General features: G+C 44.7%; 1 protein-coding gene across 1 annotated transcript in view; it reads left to right on the top strand.

The window, feature by feature from the left end:
* The window catches only part of NAGS (N-acetylglutamate synthase), a 71,005-nt gene that overhangs the window by 46,376 nt on the left and 3,886 nt on the right, over window positions 1-20,743 (top strand). The window contains exons 3-6 of the mRNA XM_063959894.1: window positions 9,815-10,028; window positions 11,487-11,667; window positions 11,754-11,925; window positions 14,021-14,203. Coding sequence (XP_063815964.1) covers window positions 9,815-10,028; window positions 11,487-11,667; window positions 11,754-11,925; window positions 14,021-14,203 — 750 coding nt within the window. The remainder of the gene's footprint in view (window positions 1-9,814; window positions 10,029-11,486; window positions 11,668-11,753; window positions 11,926-14,020; window positions 14,204-20,743) is intronic.

Genomic DNA, 20,743 nt, shown 5'->3' with positions numbered 1-20,743 from the left:
CCCACTTCTCTCTGCCAATGACTGTCGCCATCCACTATTATCTTCAGGATTTTTCCTGTTCTGTTCCCAATCATTGAAATGCTCTCTAATTCCCAGTCAGACTTTTAAACAGCCTCCCAGACTTCAAACACAACCCTTAAGACACATCTCTCTACTCTCAACATCCCGCAGCTATACCCATTTTTGCTCTTTGTGTCCAATTACAGTGTTGCCCCTTTACAATATATTGGGGCAGATGTATTAACCTGGAAAAGGCATAAGGAAGTGATAAACCAGTGATATGTGCAAGGTGATACAGGCACCAGCCAATCAGCTCCAATATGTAAATTAACAGTTAGGATCTGATTGGCTGGTTCATTTATCACCTTGCACATATCACTGGTTTATCACTTCCTTATGCCTTCTCCAGGTTAATACATCTGCCCCATTGTCCTCTCCCCTTTATATTCTTTCCATTATTATCTTATCAGAGCACTGTAATAATCTAATGGGCCCTGCACACAGGCAGATCCGCTGACAAGCTGCCCGACGGCGGGGGGCGGTGACGGGGGGAGTGAAGTTTCTTCACTACCCCCGTCACCCGGCTCCATAGCAGTGCATGCATATATGGACGAGATCGTCCATATTGTCCTGCATGCACAAGCAAAGGGGCACCAACGATGAACGAGCGCGGGGCCGCGCATCGTTCATCGTTGCTGCCTCCACAAACGATATGAACGAAACTGTTCATATCTTTCAGTAATATCGGCCAATGTGTAGGGCCCTTAAGTTTAATTAAGTTATATGCTTTCATCCCCATGTCTGGTGCTATGGAACTTTTGTGGCATCATAAAAATAAAGGTTAATAATATACACATTTATGTGACAACCCAATACTTTGATAATTCTACTATAAATCAGTGGTATGTGATTCAATACTTAGGCCAGATAGAGTATTCTGGGGCAGATGTATTAACCTGGAGGTTGAAGGTGATAAACCCACCAGCCAATCAGATCCAATATGTAAATTAACAGTTAGGAGCCGATTGGCTGGTGCGTTTATCACCTTGCACTTATCACTGGTTTATCACTTCCTTATGCTTTTTCCGGGTTAATACATCTGACCCTCTCTCACTAGCACCACAAATGTTGAACAGATCACAGTCTACTATGTTCTTTGGTTAGCTATATCATGGATTGGGTTTATATATGTATCGGTGAAAGGGGCTGAAAAAAGTGACGTGCTGTGAGGTCAATGGCTAGGGATGCACCCAGCAATTTAATCAAGCAGTACCCCCGAAGGTAGTCACAAATCAAGGGAAAGAAAAGTTGTGAGCTATGAGGGTAAATGGTACGGAAGGGGGGGGGGGGGGGGTTGGTGTGCCGCGAATCGGGAAAGGGGGTGGAGCTGTGAGTGGTAAGAGATCTGTGTGAGAGAGGATCTTTTGTGGAGGAGGGTGGGGAGGGGGTGCCGCAAATCTGGGGATGGGGAGCTGTGAGGTGAGAGGAGAGACCTGTGTGAGAGAGAAGAGAGAAACTTGTTTGGAGGAAGGGGGGGCCAGGGGAGGGTCGGGTGTGCGGCAAGAGGATGAACATACCTTGGCCACTCCAGGATACCCACCCAGCCCGAGCCAGTAGGAACTGTGAATGGTTACTAGTACCAGGGGGAAGTAGCTACTACAGCTGCATCACTGATGGGGCGTGACTTGAGCTCATGGCAAAGCACGCATATCAGAGCTGCATCAACCTGGTACTTTTTTCACTGCAGTGATACTGCCTGAGGTGCGGCCCTGCCCCAGGTTCCGCTACCAGCTCCATGCAGTTTCTGTTTGCCAGAAGGAGGTAGAGCTCCCGCTGCCTTTTCTGTCTCTGTATGTGCAGCAACTTCATACTCCACTGTAGCAGGTTTTAAAACTGAGCTATGTATATTATAACATTGATCAGTGGAAAAATTTGCTATTTTCAGTGGAGTATTGCGACTGCATGTCCCTGCTGTAGAGGACCCAGCTGTCTTTGTACATAACTGTACCAATGATCAAACTACTGTATGTGTAAAACAATTTCAGGGAATTAAGATGATAATTTGAAGTTACTACTTAAGTTCCAAAGTAGTATAAGTTATACAAGTTAGTATAGGAAGCAGTGTCTGAAGCTTTCAAAGAACTGGTTTATTTTCTCTTTCAGCACTGTCTCTACAGGAGGATGTGGGTGATCCTCATTGGGCACGGTTCAGCTCTGAAACGTGGCTGGATCAATGAAAGTCAGAACTGGACAATTAATTGAAAGGGACATAGCATGTTTAGAGATAATGTGAAAGGAGGAACTATTTATGTGCATTCACAGCCCTGTGCTAGACCAACAGTAGGCTATATGGGAAGACTAACAAATGTACAGTGCTCATGAGTAGATATAATGTACATTGTGAAAAACTTACTAGTAAAGTACTGATTTTTTTGTTTGGTACAAGCCACCTGCGGTGCAATGTAATGGAGTCCAAGATCGCCGGAAGTGCGGAATGCTGGCTGATCTCGGATGTTTTTTTAAGGGTATGGGTCATTAGGTCGTCAAGATATAGGTCGACAGTCATTAGATTAACCACTATTGGTCGACAGCACTAGGTCGACATGGTCATTAGGTCGACATGAAAAGAGGTCGACATGAGTTGTTGTTTTTTTACTTTTTTGGGTGTTGTTTTCTTCATAAAGTGACGGGAAACCCCAATTAGTGCACTGTGTCCCCTCGTATGGCTTGCTTTGCTCGCCATGCTTCAGGCAAGGTTACCGTTCCCAATTGTAGTCCATGTGGACCGTAAAGTATGAAAAAGTTCAAAAAATTTAAAAAAGTGAAAAACTCATGTCGGCCTTTTTCCATGTACCTTGTTCACGTTGACCTAATGACCATGTCGACCTAGTGTATGTCGACCAATAGTGGTCAACCTAATGACAATGTCGACCTCATATCGACCAATAGCGGTTGACCTACTGACTGTCGACCAAAGTCTTGTCGACCTAATAACCATAAGCCTTTTTTAAAGGGGCAATCACTGAAAAGGCAAAGCCATGCTTTGTAAGTGATTTCCCCATTAAGAAAACGTCCGAGATAGGCCGGCATCCTGCACCGCTGGCGATCTCAGACTCCATTTCATCCCACCACTAGAGTACATTACTGAACTGAAATCAAATTATTATAGCACACTAAAAGAGCAGCAATGAAAATGTCCTTCTCAGAAGATGAAAAAGCCAATCTTTTAAATATGTGTTTTTATCAGTTTTCTGTAAAGAGCTCACTGCCTAGGTATAGTCCTTGACTTTGAACTGTCCTTTGCTCCCCACATGCAATTTGTATCACACGTATCTCACACAAGACACTGCGGAAACTCTATGACATGCACTCCTTATCTCCTGCATTGATTATTGTAATAGCCTCCTTATTGGTCTTCCTCGAAAGGACCGTATTCACGGGCTGATTTGGGGAGAGATGTGTGCTGAGCGAACCGCTCATCACACATCTCTCCCCCCGCTCAGCACAGCGCGACGTGTGCTGAGCGTGCGGGGGGAGACGGGGGGGCGCTCATTTCACCCAGCGGGTGAAGTGAGCAACCTGCTAGATTGGTCTGCGTGCAGGCCAATCTAGCACCAGCGATAGCGATGTGCGGGGCTGCGCATCGCTATCGCTGTGAGGGGTACACACGGAGTGATCGCTGCTTAAAATCTAAGCAATCTAGTCAGATTGCTTAGATTTTAAGCAGCGATTGCTCCGTGAGTACACCCCTTAAGCAGCCTTCCACTCTTACAATCTATTTGCAAAGCAGTAGTGTGACTAAATGACCTCGCTCCTCCAAGCAATCACAGATTTTTCTTTGAACATAAAATATAGAGGGTTACTCGTACTTAAGGAAATCTGAGTGGGCGTACTTCACCACTACTAGGGTTTCCCTCTCTCCGTCAGTAACGGCTTGTTACTGACTCCTCCTATTGCACTGTGGGTAACTCACTGCCACCACCAGGCTACTACGCCGGCACCTGGAACTGCTATTCCCAGGTGCCTACCACTGCCACCTGGTACTGTCTACTTCCAGGTATTTGCTAACCACATGGACATCTATTGGGAATAGTAACCTGGCAGAAGTGTGGCGAGTGAATCGAGCCTGCGGGGGTACACGTTTGCACTGGAGGTGGTCACATAACATGAAATATACAGTTTTGGCCACACCCCCCACCCAAAAACAAAAATGTAAAAAATCTGTGTCGACCATTGTCATGTTATCCTTTTGTACCTGTTGACCTCAAGCCCCGTCAACCTTAAGCACTGTCAGCCTTTTGTACCTGTTGACCTAATGACTATCAACAATAACATTGTCAATCCACTGATCCACACCTGGAGAACTTATTGAACTTTGGTAGTATTAACAGGATACAAGAAGATGCAGGTGTCTTTAGGCAAGATGTTTATTGCTCAAGACCCTTGCTGAAGGTGATTGGGACAATCACAGAAGTACAATTAACTCTAAATGGTCAGACAATACACACCAATCCAGGACTCAGAGACAATCTTTTTGTTCAGTTCTGACACACAATGCCACAGGGCGTAAGTCCATCCTGGTTTCCTTATCTAGATGCATGTGCTGTGCATGCATACATTTAACATTGTCTCTTATGGATAGTGGGCAGTAGTTGTTCCTCTGTAAATGAGAGCAGGTGTGGACTTGACCATGCCTCTGATGCCTGGAAGTCTGCAGAGTGGAATGTTATCTAGTCATCTCCCTCCAAGTCTTAAGGCCCATATAGACGGGAGAGATGTATGCTGAGCGAACCGCTCAGCACACATCTCTCCCGCCGCTCAGCACAGTGCGATGTGTGCTGAGCGATGCGGGGAAAGATGGGGGGCCGCTCATTTCACCCAGCGGGTGAAATGAGCGACGTGCTAGATTGGCCTGCATGCAGGCTCAATCTAGCACCGGCGATAGCGATGTGCGGGGCCGCGCATCTCTATCGCTGAGGGGGGTACACACGAGTGATCTGTGCTTAAAATCTAAGCAATCTAGTCAGATTGCTTAGATTTTAAGCATGGATCTGTCTGTGAGTACCCCCCTTTAGCTTCCGGTGTTTGCTGGGGTACCTAACCACTTACAGTACCCTGGCAGTATTTTGGCTCCAGATTCAGAGTAAGAAAAAAGAAAGAAAGTAGGTGCACCTACTTTATTGCTTTCTTTTTTTTCTTGTTTTGATTTGTAATTCAGTAATAGCATATGGGTAGCACCTCATTCAAGTCTTATATAAGATATCAAACCCAGCCGGTGACATGGCAGTTAGGAGCTGATTGGCTGGGACTTTATCTCCATCCACTTTATCTTCATCCAAAGCTTAGTAAATAGACCCCAAGCATAGCATTAGGCTCCCCTTCTTCACTGGTCCTGGTGCATAGGGCAGAGCACAAGGATTCCACAACCCCCTTATTGCCAGACTCTAGTAGTGCAGGCAGTACTTGATGCTGAGCACAAGTCTCCCCTTCTGCAGCCCGGGACATTGTAATTTCTCTCCCCCGATGCAACAAGCTTTCAGATTTAAGAGGTACCATCACTGGCAGTACACAGCCCTGCAGATCGGGACTACATGCTCCCAGCTGCTGAGTCTTTGACTGTATACTCCCCGAGTGTAGTGGGGGTTAATATTACATGAATCACTGCAGCTACTAGATCTAACCCAAAGTTGTGGCATCCTCATCAAACAAAATACATTGACACATGTCCTGACTCATCGACGACTTTTCTCAGTGTCGGGAGTATAACTATTATTTTACTGCAGCTGCTGGAGGTGGTCTGGGTTGTGGTACATAAAAAAGTACATTTTTAAATATATGGCACCTAGCACTAGTAATTTGAAAATGGCACCGCAGAACAAGGATTATTATTTATTTATTATTTATTAACAGTTTCTAATACAGCGCAGAATATTCCATTGCGCTTTACAATTAGAACAGCAGTAATAGAACAAAACTGGGTAAAAACAGACAGACATAGAGGTAGGAAGGCCCTGCTCGCAAGCTTACAACCTATAGAGAAATAGGCATTGATACACATGTATAGATGCTACCTATTGCATAATGGTCCACCAGATTGCTAGGTTCATAATGGGTTGTATGATATGATCACCCAGCAATGTTGGCCAAGGGTCAGGAGGGTGTGAGAGTAAAGAAAGACAAGATACGTGATGTTATGTGTACTGCACAGAGAAGATGTAATTAGATAGGGAAGCACTGAAGGCTATATGGGTGGGTCTGGAATTTGATAGGCTTGTCTGAAGAGGTGAGTTTTCAGGGAACGTTGAAAGGTTTGGAGACTAGAGGTGAGTCTTTTTGTGCGTGGGAGGACATTCCACAGAGTGGGTGAAGCCCGGATAAAGACCTGTAATTTTGAGTGGGAACAAGGAATGTGTGTGTATGAGAGACGCAGATCTTGTGCAGAGCAGAGAGGTTAGGTTGGGAGATATTTTGAGATGAGTGAAGAGATGTATGTTGGTGCAGTTTGGTTAATAACCTTGTATGTAAGTAAAAGTATTTTATATTTAATACGGTAGAATACCGGTAACAAATGAAGGGGCTAACAGAGCGGATCTGCAGATGAACGTCTAGCGAAAAAGATTAGCCTCACAGCTGCATTCAAAATGGATTGTAGTGAGAGCCTATGTTTGGGAAGACCAGTCAGGAGACTATTAAAATAATCAATGCGGGAGATAATGAGAGTATGGATTAGAGTTTTTGCTGTGCCTTGTGTAAGATATGGTCATATTTGGATATGTTTCTCAAGTCCCGTACACACTGGTCGATATATCGGGCGTTCTCGCGAACAGCCGATATATCGCGGGACCGTCGGCCAGTGTGTATGGGCGATATGTCTGTGAACTCTGTCGTTCACAGACGTATCGCGTCGGCCGCGCAGCACAGCCGACAGCCAATATATCTACCGATATATTGGCGCGTCGCTGTGTGTGTACGGGGCGGTCGGCCGACTGCCCATACACATGCTGCGGCGGCCGGCGGTGATTGACAGCTGAACTGGGTGGGCGTGTACACACGCCCGCCCAGTTCATGACGTCAGTCCCCGGAGGATCGGGCAGTGTGTATGCACAGCACACTGCCCGATCCGTCCATAGATATATCTGCAGATCAATTGATCTGCAGATATATCTACTAGTATGTACCCACCTTTAGATGTATGTAACATGATCTTGAGACAGATTGAATGTGGGGAACAAAAGACACTTCAGAGTCAAGAATGACACCTAGGCAGCGAGCTTGTAGGGTAGGGATGATTGCTGAATTATCAACAGTGATAGAGATATCAGGTTGGTAACTACTATTGACAGGTGGAAATATAATTAATTCTGTTTTGGAAATATTAAGTTTGAGGTGGCGAGATGTCATCCAAGATGAAATGGCAGAATGGCATTCAGTTACACGGCCCAAAACAGATGGTGACAAATCTGGGGAGGATAGGTAGATTTGAGTATCATCTGCATACAGATGGTACTGAAATCCAAAAGAGTTGATTAGTATGCCAAGAGATGTGGTATAGATAGAGAAAAGCAGAGGACCTAAGACTGAGCCTTGCGGTACTCCAACTGAGAGAGGTAGCGAAGAGGAGGTGGAATCAGAGAAACGAACACTGAAGGAGCGATTAGATAAGTAGGGTGAGAACCAAGAAAGGGCTGTGACCTGAAGACCTAGGGATTGTAGTGTTTGTATGAGAAGAGAGTGGTCAACAGTGTCAAAAGCAGCAGAGAGATCAAGGAGAATAAGTAGTGAGTAATGGCCCTTAGATTTAGCAGTGACCAAATCATTCACTACCTTAGTCAGTGCTGTCTCTGGGGAGTGTTAGGCATGAAATCCTGATTGAAGTGGGTCCAGTACCTGTGTGAGTTAAGAAAGTGTGTGAGGCGAGTGTAGGCAAGTCACACAAGTAGCTTGGAGGGGCATGGGAGCTGAGAGAAAGGACAGTAGTTTGAGAGAGAGTTAGGGTCAGAGTTTTGTTTTTTTCTGAATGGGAGTAATCACTGCATACTTGTACATAGAAGGAAAGATACCAGTAGACAGAGAGAGATTACATATTTTAGTTAAGGCTGGGATGAGCACAGGAGACAGAGATTTACTAATTTGTGAGGGTATAGAATCAAGGGGAGAGGTAGTAGAGTAGGCAGATGAGAAGAGCACAGAGACTTCATCTTCATTTGTAGGATCAAATGAAGAGAAGGTGTTAGAGGGTTCAGGAAGAGAATTGAGCAGGTCACTGGCTGTGGAAGAGCATAACATTTCATTTTGGATCTTATCAATCTTGTCCTTGAAATAGGATGCAAGATCTTACGCACTGATAGTGGCTGGTGGGTGGGTTGGGTGAGGGAGGGACAAGAAGTGATTTAAATGTATTAAAAAGTCGCTTGGGGTTAGAGGCTTGAGCAGAGATGAGAGATTGGAAATATGTTAGTGTCCAGAGTATTACGATAGGAGTGGTACACGGTCTTATATGTGCGAAAGTCACTTGAACTACGAGATTTACGCCACTGGCGTTCTACTTTACGCGAGAGTTTTTGTAGGTGTCTTGTGTATTTAGAGTGCCACGGTTGACATCTAAGTCTACGTGGAGTGTAATGGGTAGCCAGAGCCACTTTATCAAGTGCAGTTTCTAGAGTTTGGTTAAGGTGTGACACAGCAGTCTCAGGAGAGGTGAATGTAGAAATTGGTGATAGCAGTGGTTGCAGAGAGGTAGATAGTTGTTGAAAATTAATAATGTTAATATTTCTGCGGGTTAAAGGAGGCTCGGTAGACTTCAGGGACATTGAGTTTGAAGTAATGGAAAGCATGCAGGTGATGAGGTTGTGATTTGAGAGAGGGAAAGGAGTGTTAGCGAGTTCAGAAACAGAGCATAGTCTGGTAAATACAAGATCAAGGCAGTGGCCCTCCTGATGAGTAGAGGAGTCAGTCCATTGGGAGAGGCCAAGAGAGGAGGTTAGAGAGAGTAGTTTGGAGGCTTGGTGAGATTGTGGACTGTCAATAGAGATACTGAAATTGCCCATAATGATGGTGGAGATGTCAGGGGATAAAAAGTGAGGGAGCCGAGCAGAAAAATCTTCCAGAAAATTTTGGGTTGCCCAGGTGGGCAATAAATATTTGCAACACGCACAGAGAAAGGGGTGAAAATCCTAATAGAATGTACTTCAAATGAAGATTAATCCCTTCAGTGCCACAGCCACCATCTTGGCCATGTGCGGGGAGTCAACATTGGGGCAGAGACCCAGCCACAAGCAGCTAGACTGATTTTTCGTACAAAATATTCTTCTACTACTGCCCCCCGATATCAGTCCCTACATCAGTTGCCTGATTTGACCCCCCCAAAAAAGCTCTGCTTCCATATAATATTATTGAAAAAACTACACCATTGTCTCTTAACTTATCGCGAGATGCCTCCCTCATTGCTAGGAAAGATGTGCGTCTCTCATCCACACACATTACTTGCTCCCATTTGTGGTTACAGGACATTTTTGGTGCTGCACCCACTCTGTGGAACGCCCTCCTATGCATAGCAAGACTTTCCTCTAGTCTCTAAGCCTTCAAGTATTCCCTGAAAACTCACCTCTTCAGACAAGCTTATCATAATTCCAGAACCACCCATATAATAAGCATTCCTACCTAATTACATGATCTTTCTACGCAGTGGCGGAACTTGCGAGTGGTGGGTCCTGGTGCATATTTTTGTAATTTGTGTAAAATGCATACAACAATTTGTACATACATTGTTCTGGTGTACAGTGTGTACCTTAACATGTGTCCTCTTATGCCCTAGTTATGGATCCATGTCAGCAGTGGATATCAAGCTTCTCTCCTGGTGCCTCAACTCCGGTAACATTCCTATTTTATGCCCCATTGGAGAGACACCTTCTGGGCGTTCTGTACTTCTGGACTCCTTGGAAGTTACCACCAGTATTTCCCGTGTCCTGAATCCACTAAAGATAATTTTCCTCAATACCGTGGGTGGTCTGAAGGACCTGAGTGAAAATGTAAGCTACCCCATACATATGGGATTGATATAATCTTTAAACATCTGCCTTTCAACAGTAGGGGTATTTACTAACAAGCAGCTTTGTATGCAGTTAGCATATTACCACACATTGTATGCAGTCCTCAGAGCCAGACTGCTGGATTTACTATTCACCAATGCACAGTCTACAAAATAAAACTGCATGCGAAGTGTGGGAACATGCCAGTTCCAGTAGGAACGTATATGATACACAGTAATTTCCAGCCTGAACTTATCTCAAATACATTTTGTATGCATTTATCAGCACCTCAAATATATATCTTTAAAAATTAATATTCATCTTGTTTCAGTAGCTTGCTCAATAAATGACATGATACCTTATTTGCTTTCATTGGAGTAATGAAGTATAATGTTTACTTTTATGGTGCTTACACAGAGGTTAAAAGAAAAAAGGTAACAAACTTTTTTCTGTCCTCACACATTACTCATGGTGCTGTGGGGTCTGCCAGAATGTCTTTTATTATGATTAGCCATGGACCCTGCTTGCCGGAACATTTCCACCCAAGACAGGATACTTTTACTTTGAGGTGCAGGTCTCTGGAAATTGTCCTGGGCTGGAACCCAGTTATTAGGGTTCCGCCATTCCATCCTGTTCTGTAACTTTGAAAACAATGTTCCACACACCACGCACATTCCTGGATGGTGTACTGTGACATACCAATTGTCACTCAATGTATACTGTAACTTATAAGATACACATACAAGTTTCACTAACCTTTTTTTTTTTTTTTCTTTAAACACCCTGTACAACCATACATATTTTCTAAAAATTAACACTAATATATTTTAGGTGATTCTCTGCTAGGTCTACTTTTATGCAACATATCCATACTGCCTACCTGCCAGTCATTTGCATACACACTATTTTTAATCAGTTACCTTCGGTGTCGGACAAGGGCCCAGCGGGAAATTGCAGTGGTAGGGGCCCATGCATAGTAAATACTGCTAGTGCATGCATGATAATGTGCCAGATTAATAACAGCAATGCACTGTAGAACTAGAACGTACACCATAGTCCTGTGTAACATAAGAATAATTTATAATTCAAGTGCAAAATCTGATCCCTAGAGGAGGGGGTGAGCCCCACAGGCAATGGGGCACACCAGGGGTTTCCCCTGTACCCCTGTAGGCCAGTCCGGCCCTGGTTACATTGGCAAATAATTGCCTGGATTGCTTTTAGTGGTGTGCAACAAGTGGGTTGGGTTGGCTATTGGGTCTCAGGATATTTCTGTTGTCTCCTGCTTGCCATATATGCAATTGATTGAATAGATTACTACCTGCATTACAATGCCACAAAACCGGCACACTGATCTGTGGGATCCTAGCTCAGAAATAGACAGAGCTAAGGTCTCGGACACATTACACCTGTTCGTCCTTGTCCCATTTGCACGGTTTGTAACATTATGATAACCTATAGGTTGTGGGACATGTAAATCTGCCAGCAGACTTGGAACTGATGAGGAATGCGGTATGGATGAGTGAAAGACAGCGAAAGCAAGTAACTGTCATTGTGGATCTTCTCAATCGCCTGCCTCCTTCTTCCTCCGCTGTCATCACCTCGGCCCGTACTCTACTTAGTGAGCTTTTCAGCAACAAAGGTAAGAAGGTGAGAGAATGTATAGATACTGCTGGTTTGATCCTGCCAAGCCTGTCAGTTTAACCTTTTCAACTTGTTCCATTATAGGTTCTGGGACACTGTTTAAGAACGCAGAACGAATGCTGAGGTTTGATTCCTTTCTGGATGTTAACACTGAGCGCCTTATCACACTGGTGAATCAATCCTTCCAGAAACAGCTGAAAGACGATTATGTCAGCAGTGTGGCAAAGAGACTGCATTCTGTGTACCTCTCTGAAGGGTAAGAAAACTGTGCTTCAAGGCAGAGACATTCTGGAGGTCATTTAATGTACCACACTGTAGGCCTAAGCCAGGGGTGGGGATCCTCCGCCCCGTATAAAGCCCGCAAAGCCGCTTGTTCCAACCCAGATGCACATATGCCAGTGCAGTGCCAGATACACAGATGCCCCCGCAGTGCCAGATACACAAATGCCCCCACCGTGCCAGATACACAAATGCTCCCACACATGCCCCCACCCCACTGTGCTGCTCACTGCTGCTGCTGCACCGTTCGGCGGCGGCGTGTCTTAGCTGTCAGGGGTCAGGGCAGGGAGGAGAGCACGGCTATGTCCGGCAGCAGCGGCGGGTAGGATCTCAAACTAGCCGCTGGTTCGTGAACCAATCAGAGCTCACGGACTAGCAGCCAATCAGGAGCCACCACTGCCAGTCCGCCACTGCCAGCCTACACACCGCCGCTCGACATAGCCGCGCTCTCCTCCCTGCCCTGACAGCTGAGACACGCTGCCGCCGGACGGTGCAGCAGTTGTAGCGGTGAGCAGCACAGTGGGGTGGGGGCATGTGTAGGAGCATTTGTGTATCTGGCACTGCAGAGGCATCTGTGTATCTGGCACTACACTGGCACATGGGGGCATATGTGCATCGCGTCCCATTTTAATTGGCCACACCCATTTTTTGGCACACGCATTAAGTACATCTAAGGGGCATAACTACTGGTGGCATAACTACTGGGGGGCAAGGTAATTTTTAAGTTGATAATTTTTGTATGGCCCCCCGAAGGATTTGATAAATATCCAAATGGCCCTTAGTAGAAAAAAGGTTCCCCACCCCTGGCCTAAACAGTCTGCTCGGTGCACAAAGTATCTGACCACGCTACACTTACAGGAGATGTCTCTGCAAACTAGAAGTTTGGAAATGTATATGGCGACATGGATAAATTTAGAAGCACGCGGTCATAACAAAAAGTCTAAAAGATACGCTAAAGGTCCAACCTATTACCAGTTTACAGCCACGTGTTTATACAAGCATTTTAGTTTTTCATCTTAGATGCTTAGTTTAACCAAATGTATGGTTTAAGTTATGAGAATGAGAAAGCATAGGCATGTAACAGTTTTATATTCAAGCTACATTATAAGTTTGATCCAAGTACACAGAGATGGGCTTCTCTGCCAAAGTCCAACCAGAAGACACACAATGATCCCATTAAATTTATAGAGCAAACCTCATTTCAGTAATCTCAGTGTTGGAACAGTAACAAAGTCCTTTTGTGGAGCAGATATGGGCCTAGTTGGTGCTGCTATGTAATACAGCCCTAAATGTGATGTAAAAACTGGGTGCACAAATATCATGCACCAATAAAGTGCTGCTGTCAATACAGGTAGCCAGCCGCCTATATAAAAAGACTGGAAAGTGAATCAAAAGCAGTCTCAGAGCAGATATAGATGTATGCATATGTATCGGAACACTATAAAACAACATATTTACTGTAAATGACACTTCTTGGACATTGAAACCATATAAAACACACAGGGAAAGCGGCCATGGTGCTTCTTGCTGAGGGGCCCAGGGACTTCTCTGTATTTTGGGTGGAATGGAGTTTTCATATGACGCTGTCTAGCAAGCTATCTGCCTTATGCTTTCCGTTAATTCTGACAATGTGAGAAGCTATTTATACCTCTTTGGACTTTACTCTGCAAAGAAAAAGGAAAGGACTGACATTGCAGATCTGTGTAATTAGTGACAGTTTTGGATAATGCTAACCTTTTACCTCTATTCTTCTAATGCAGGCATGTCCAAACTGCAGCCCTCCAGGTGTTGTGAAACTACATATCCCAGCATGCCCTGACACAGTTTTGCTGTCAGAGAATGCTAAAGCTGTGTCAGGGCATGCTGGGATGTGTAGTTTCTCAACAGCTGGAGGGCCGCAGTTTGGACATGCATGTTCTAATGTGAACAATTACATTCTCTTGTTGCTGGTCTTTCAACAGATCTATCTTCACTACTCTTTCCAAGGTTATTTCTAATACTCAGCAGATAAATTAATAAATAATAAACAAAAATGCTATTGCATCAATAAGTAATTATAATAAATCCTTCAGATATAACGCAGCTGCTGTCATCACCACTGAACCAGTGCTAGGTGGAACCCCTTACCTGGACAAGTTTGTGGTCAGTTCTGGGCGACAAGGACAGGGGTCCGGGCAAATGCTATGGGAGTGTGTGAGACAAGACCTACAGACTTTATTCTGGAGATCACGTGCCACAAACCCTATCAACTCTTGGTAAGTAGTGATCATCTGTATAAGTTTACAAACATTATTATTTATAAGAGTAAACTAATGGTCAAGCTGCATGGTCATTCCACCAATATAAGCAAGTACTCTTGCAAACATCAATGACACAATAGTGTAGGGTAAATGTAGGGTAAGTTGTGTAGCTAGAAAAAAATCCATGTTAAGTACAACCACTGGGGCTTATCTTATTGTGTGCGGTAACCCATTAATTTCATGCACTTAAACCTGAATTTATGGGTTAACGCGCATTAAACCTGGTGCTTTCGCTGCATAGTAGGCTCTTCTGCTAACTGAATCTGCCCTGTTTGAGATTAAACATATTTCCCTATATGGGGGGTAATTCCAAGTTGATCGCAGCAGGAAATTTTTTAGCAGTTGGGCAAAACCATGTGCACTGCAGGGGAGGCAGATATAACATGTGCAGAGAGAGTTAGATTTGGGTGTGGTGTGTTCAATCTGCAATCTAATTTGCAGTGTAAAGATAAAGCAGCCAGTATTTACCCTGCAGAGAAACAAAATAACCCACCCAAATCTAACTCTCTCTGCACATGTTATATCTGCCTCCCCTGCAGTGCACATGGTTTTGCCCAACTGCTAAAAAATTTCCTGCTGCGATCAACTTGGAATTACCCCCATGGTTCCCAATATGCTCAGGCAGGAATGCTCTCAGCACCAGTTGGATAAAGAATTCCTGCTATTTCCTCCATGGCTGGTAATTATTGGCCTCAGAGAATGAAATAGCAGCAAACAGGCTGTACCACATAATATCAGCAGTTCTGCAGAAATGAAGGACTATTCCATTTGTCTTGCACAGTCAGTGTGATGGTTTATGGGTATAAGGTGAAGATGAAAAAAAGTTTGGTAGTTTATCATATTTTTTTGTTCATTCACAAGAAGATTGTTTTACTAAAATTCGCTGTAGTTTACAGTTGTGAAAAAGTTTTTTTTTTGTGTTTTGTTTTTTTAAACAATTTTGGTTTAACAGCAAGGGTCTCAGGGACCTCAGCCCATTATAAAAAACATGTACCACAGGACACCCTGGCCCTGAGAGCCCACTGGGGCTGGCTAAAATCCTACTGCACAGGTCTCTGGGAAAGATGTGTACCTCAACTTCTAGGAGGCTCTAACTAAATCTCCTTTTAATGTAATATTGCACTGTATTGCAGCTGGATGGTAGACACTCGTGTTAGGACTTGTAGCTTACCGTATTACTGTATTTTACTGCATTGTGTACTTTATGTATGTCATATGTGTTTACCCCTTTTATTTGAATACCTGGCTGGAAACAAATTCCTAGTATACATGTGTATACCTAACCAATAAAATTTATTCTGATTCTGTTAAAATTAGACAAAACTACTGGGAATCATTACTCTGTCATATTAATTCAAATTAAATTTAAACTCCAGTGCAAAAATGTATTCCATGTTACTATTACTATACTATTGTAACACCTACTGCAAATGATTCCAAATGTAACAAATCAGCCCTTACACAAGCCTGCCTGCCGTGGTGTAACAAAGGGATAATTAAAAAAACAACAGCCCGATCTATCTAAAAATTATTAAATCTCTGTTAAATCATGCACTCACAATTAATTCCCAATTTCTGTTACCACTTAAATTTGCATATTTATCACAATCCACATTTTTTATGCTTTTGTGATAAATGTGTTCTGTCTAAATTCGTAATGTGAAAATAAATATGTAAATGTATTTAAAAGCCTTTGCTTGGAGTCTCTGCTTCCTGGTTCAGTGTTTGTGCGGTTTGCACATGCCCAGATGACAGCCGGTGCATGCATCAGTGGGGGGCAACGGAGAAGGATCCAGAGGATCCCCATCCGTAAGAATATGCGGCAAGTAGTCCTTAGGCTAATATTGGCTAGTGCCATCTGTAGATGGCTTTAGCTACCAGGGCCAAGTCCTGGAGTTTGGTAAATATGACTGCATAGCAGCCCAGCAAACAAACCTATGGGGCTGCTTTGTGGTTGGAAATGGAGGGGCTACGGCATATATAGGAGATATCTGCTGGGTCCCTTTATGATAAATCCTAGTGATTCTTAATATTTGCAAGTACCTGTTTGCAGAGGATATCCTGCAAATATTGTTTACTAAATATGCTCCTAGGTGTTTCAACATCTGTCCACTCTTTATCAGGAGGCCTTCAGTTCTCCATTCTGTATCTCAACTACTATTAAACTTTAAATCAGTGGTTCCCAAACTTTCTTGAATTTTGCCCTAGAGTATCAGCATATTTTTCACGGCACCCATATCCAAAAGAGTATTAAGAAATTCAGAAAAAAATAATTACATTGAATTGTGCTTACCTCTCATGCTTAGGTTGAGTAATGTTGTGGTGGACTGGGTTGCAATTCCGATTGTCACATTTTATGTTTGGCAGAAGCAGCACTGGTTTTGCCTATCACATTAACTATAAATAATTTGATTGGATCCCCAACCCATGACACCCCAGGAAGTGCCCCACAGCACCCAATTTGGAAACCACTGCTTTATATCAATTTCAGTTACCATTATCCAAATAATAAACTGTATTACATTAACATAGCACTTATACTACTCAAAGACACTGACACATAAACTTGATAAGAACACAGAGGCAAAAACCCTATGAAATGATGCTTAATAGGAGAAAATAGGATTTTAATTAGCTACCAGTAAATCCTTTTCTCTTAGTCCGTAGGGGATACTGGGGATCCATTTAGTACCATGGGGTATAGACAGGTCCACTAGGAGCCATGGGCACTTTAAGAATTTGATAGTGTGGGCTGGCTCCTCCCTCTATGCCCCTCCTACCAGACTCAGTCTAGGAAACTGTGGGCCTAATTCAGATCTGTTCGATCGCTAGCTATTTTTTGCAGCCCTGCGAACAGATAGATGCGCCTATAGGGGAGTGCATTTTAGCTTTGCAAGTGTGAGAACGCATGTGCAGCCGAGCAGTACAAAAACAGTTTGTGCAGTTTCTGAGTAGCTCTGACCTTACTCAGCAGCTGCGATCACTTCAGCCTATTCGAGCCCGGAATTGACGTCAGACACCCGCCCTGCAAATGCCTTGACACGCCTGCATTTTTGCGCAGCAAACGCTAGCGAGCAAACAGATCTGAATTAGGCCCTTTGTCCAAGGAGACGGACATACTTTGAGAGGATACATAAATGGATAGTGGTGAGATTCCGAACCAGCAAACACAAACAAGAGGAAAGCCATGCTAACCAAACTTGGAACAGGAACAGCAACAGCTGAAACAAACAACAATACTTAACCAAGTACCAGTGCAGGAAGAATGAAGCACCGGGCTGGCACCCAGTATCCTCTACGGACTACGAGAAAAGGATTTACCAGTAGGTAATTAAAATCCTATTTTCTCTTACGTCCTAGAGGATACTGGGGATCCATTTAGTACCATGGGGAAGCTCCCAAACCGGGTGGGAAAGTGCTGAGGATCCTGCAGTACTGATTGACCAAACTGAAGGTCCTCAGAGGCCAAAGTATCGAACTTGTAGAACTTTGCAAACGTGTTCAAACCTGACCAAGTAGCTGCTCGGCATATCTGTAAGGCCGAGACACCGCGGGTGTGGGCCTGTACAGATTTTGGAACCGGCAAGCTTGCCGTGGAATAAGCATGCTGAATAGTGAGCCTGATCCAGCACGCAATAGACTGCTTTGAAGCAGGACACCCAATTTTATTGGGATCATAGAGAATGAACAGCAAGTCGTATTTTCTGTTATGAGCTGTTCTCTTTACATACACCTTCAAAGCCCTCACAACATCCAAAGACTTTGAAGTAGCCGAGGTGTCCGTCACAGCTGGAACCACAATAGGTTGGTTGATGTGAAAAGAGGACACCACCTTAGGAAGAAACTGCTAACGAGTTCTGAGTTCAGCTCTGTCCTCATGGAAAATTAAGTAGGGACTCTTGTGAGACAACGCCCCTATCTCCGACACACGTCTTGCTGAGGCCAAGGCCAACAGTGTGACGTCTTCCACGTAAAATACTTTACGTCAACCTCCTGTAATGGTTCAAATCAGTCCAATTGGAGGAACTGCAGCACCAAATTGAGATCCCAAGGTGCCGTGGGAGGCACAAAGGGAGGTTGGATGTGCAGAACACCTTTCAAGAACATCTGGACCTCAGGGAGAGAAGCCAACTGTTTCTGAAAGAAAATGGACAAGGCCGAAATCTGGACTTTTATAGAGGCCAGATGTAGGCCCACATCCACACCCAACTGCAGAAAAAGCAGGAAACGTCCCAGATGAAACTCCATCACAGAATATTTTCTGCTCTCACACCAGGAGACATATTTCTTCTAAATACGGTGGTAATGTTTGGACGTTACCAACTTCCTGGCTTGGATCATAGTCAGGATGATCTTGTTAGGGATGTCCCTCCTGGCTAGAATCAGCCGTTCAACTTCCATGCCGTCAAACGTAGCCTCGGTAAGTCTTGATAGACGAACGGGCCCTGTTGCAGAAGATCCTCGCGAAGAAGTATAGGCCACGGATCTTCGATCAGCATCTTGAGAGGATCCGCATACCAGGCCCTTCGAGGTCAGCCCAGAGCAACGAGGATTGCTTGAACCTTTTCCCTTCGTATTCTTTTCAGAATTCTTGGGATCAGAGGAGGTGGAGGAAACATGTACACAATCTGATAGACCCATGGAGTCATCAGAGCGTCTACCACCACTGCTTGTGGGTCTCTCGACCTGGAACAATACAGCTGGAGCTTCTTGTTGAGACGAGAGGCCATCGTGCCGATTTGCAGACATCCCCATTGATGTGTCAAGCACCTGAACACATCCGGATGAAGGCCCCACTCCCCCAGGTGCAGGTCGTTTCTGCTGAGGAAGTCTGTTTCCCAGTTGTCTACTCCCAGAATGAAGACCGCAGACAACGCCACAGCATGTTTTTCTGCCCAGAGGAGAATTCTTGAAACCTCCGACATTGCTGCTTTGCTTTTCGTTCTGCCCTGTCAGTTTATGTACGTTACTGCCGTCACATTGTCTGACTGGACCTGAATGGCTCGATCTTAAAGAAGATATGAGGCCTGCAGAAGGGCATTGTAGATTGCCCTGAGATCCAGAATGTTGATTGGAAGGACGACTTCCTGACTTGACCAACTTCCTTGAAACTGCACCCCCTGGGTGACTGCTCCCCAACCTCTGAGGCTTGCGTCCGTGGTTAGCAGAATCCAATTTTGAATCCCGAACCGTCGGCCCTCGATTAGGTGAGAAGTCTGTAGCCACCACAGAAGGGAGATCCTGACCTTTGGTGACAGACGGATCCTCTGGTGAATGTGAAGATGTGATCCGGACCATTTGTCCAACAGATCGAGCTGGAAGGGTCTTGCATGAAGCCTTCCGTAATGAAGAGCCTCGTAAGAGGCTACCATTTTCCCCAGAAGGCAAATGCATAGATGCACCGATATCCGGGTTGGCTTCAGGACATCCCGAACCATCAACTGGATCACCAGAGCCTTTTCCAATGGGAGAAAAACTTTCTGCGTCTGTGTGCCCAGTATCATTCCCAGAAAAGGGAGACTCCGAGTTGGCTCTGAGATTTTAGAATATTTAGAATCCGCCCATGATCCAGGAGTAGTTTGGTTGTGAGGCCAATGCTGTTCAACAACCTCTACCTGGACGGTGCCTTTATCAGAAGATCATCCAGGTACGGAATTGTGTTCACTCCCTGCTTGCGAAGGAGAAACATCATATCTGCCATCACCTTGGTGAACACCCTCGGTGCCGTGGAGAGACTTAAAGGCAGGGCCTGGAACTGGTAGTGACAGTCCTGCAGTGCAAATCTTGGATAAGCCTGGTGAAGCGGCCAGATCGGAATGTGAAGGTATGCATCCTTGATATCCAGAGACACTAGGAATTCCCCCTCCTCCAGACCTGAGATCACCGCTCTCAGAGACTCCATCTTGAATTTGAACACTCGTAAGTACGGGTTCAACTATTTTAGATTCAAAATTGGCCTTACTGATCCGTCCGGTTTCGGTACCACAAAATAGTTGGAATAATATCACTTGTTTTGGAGATGAGGTGGAACTGGAACAATGACCTGAGTGTGTACCAGTTTTTGAATGGCATCCTGTAAGGTTATACTTCCCTCTTGTGAAACTGGTAAGCCTGATTTGAAGAATCTGTGAGGCGGGAGCTCCTGAAACTCCAGTCTGTAGCCCTGGGAAATAAGATCTATGACCCAGGGATCCTGGCATGATGTTGTCCAGATGTGACTGAAATTCTTTAGTCGGGCTCCCACCTGCCAGTCATCTCGGTCCACCGTCATGCTGAAGGCCTTGAGGAAGCAGAGCTGGAGCTCTGTTCCTGAGAACCGGCAGTTGCTGGTTTGCATGGTTTACCTCTAGCGCCTCTGGTGGCTGTAGAAGATCCTCTGGCTTTGCCCTTAAACTTGGCAGTCTTAAAGGACTGTAGAATAGGTCCTGAGTAGGCTTTCCTGGTTGGGGGAGCTGCAGAAGGAAGATATGTAGACTTACCCGCAGTAGCTTTGGA

This window comes from Pseudophryne corroboree, chromosome 3 (assembly GCF_028390025.1).
Source record: "Pseudophryne corroboree isolate aPseCor3 chromosome 3, aPseCor3.hap2, whole genome shotgun sequence".
Lineage (NCBI taxonomy): Eukaryota > Metazoa > Chordata > Amphibia > Anura > Myobatrachidae > Pseudophryne > Pseudophryne corroboree.
This window is presented reverse-complemented; position numbering and strand designations above follow the sequence as displayed.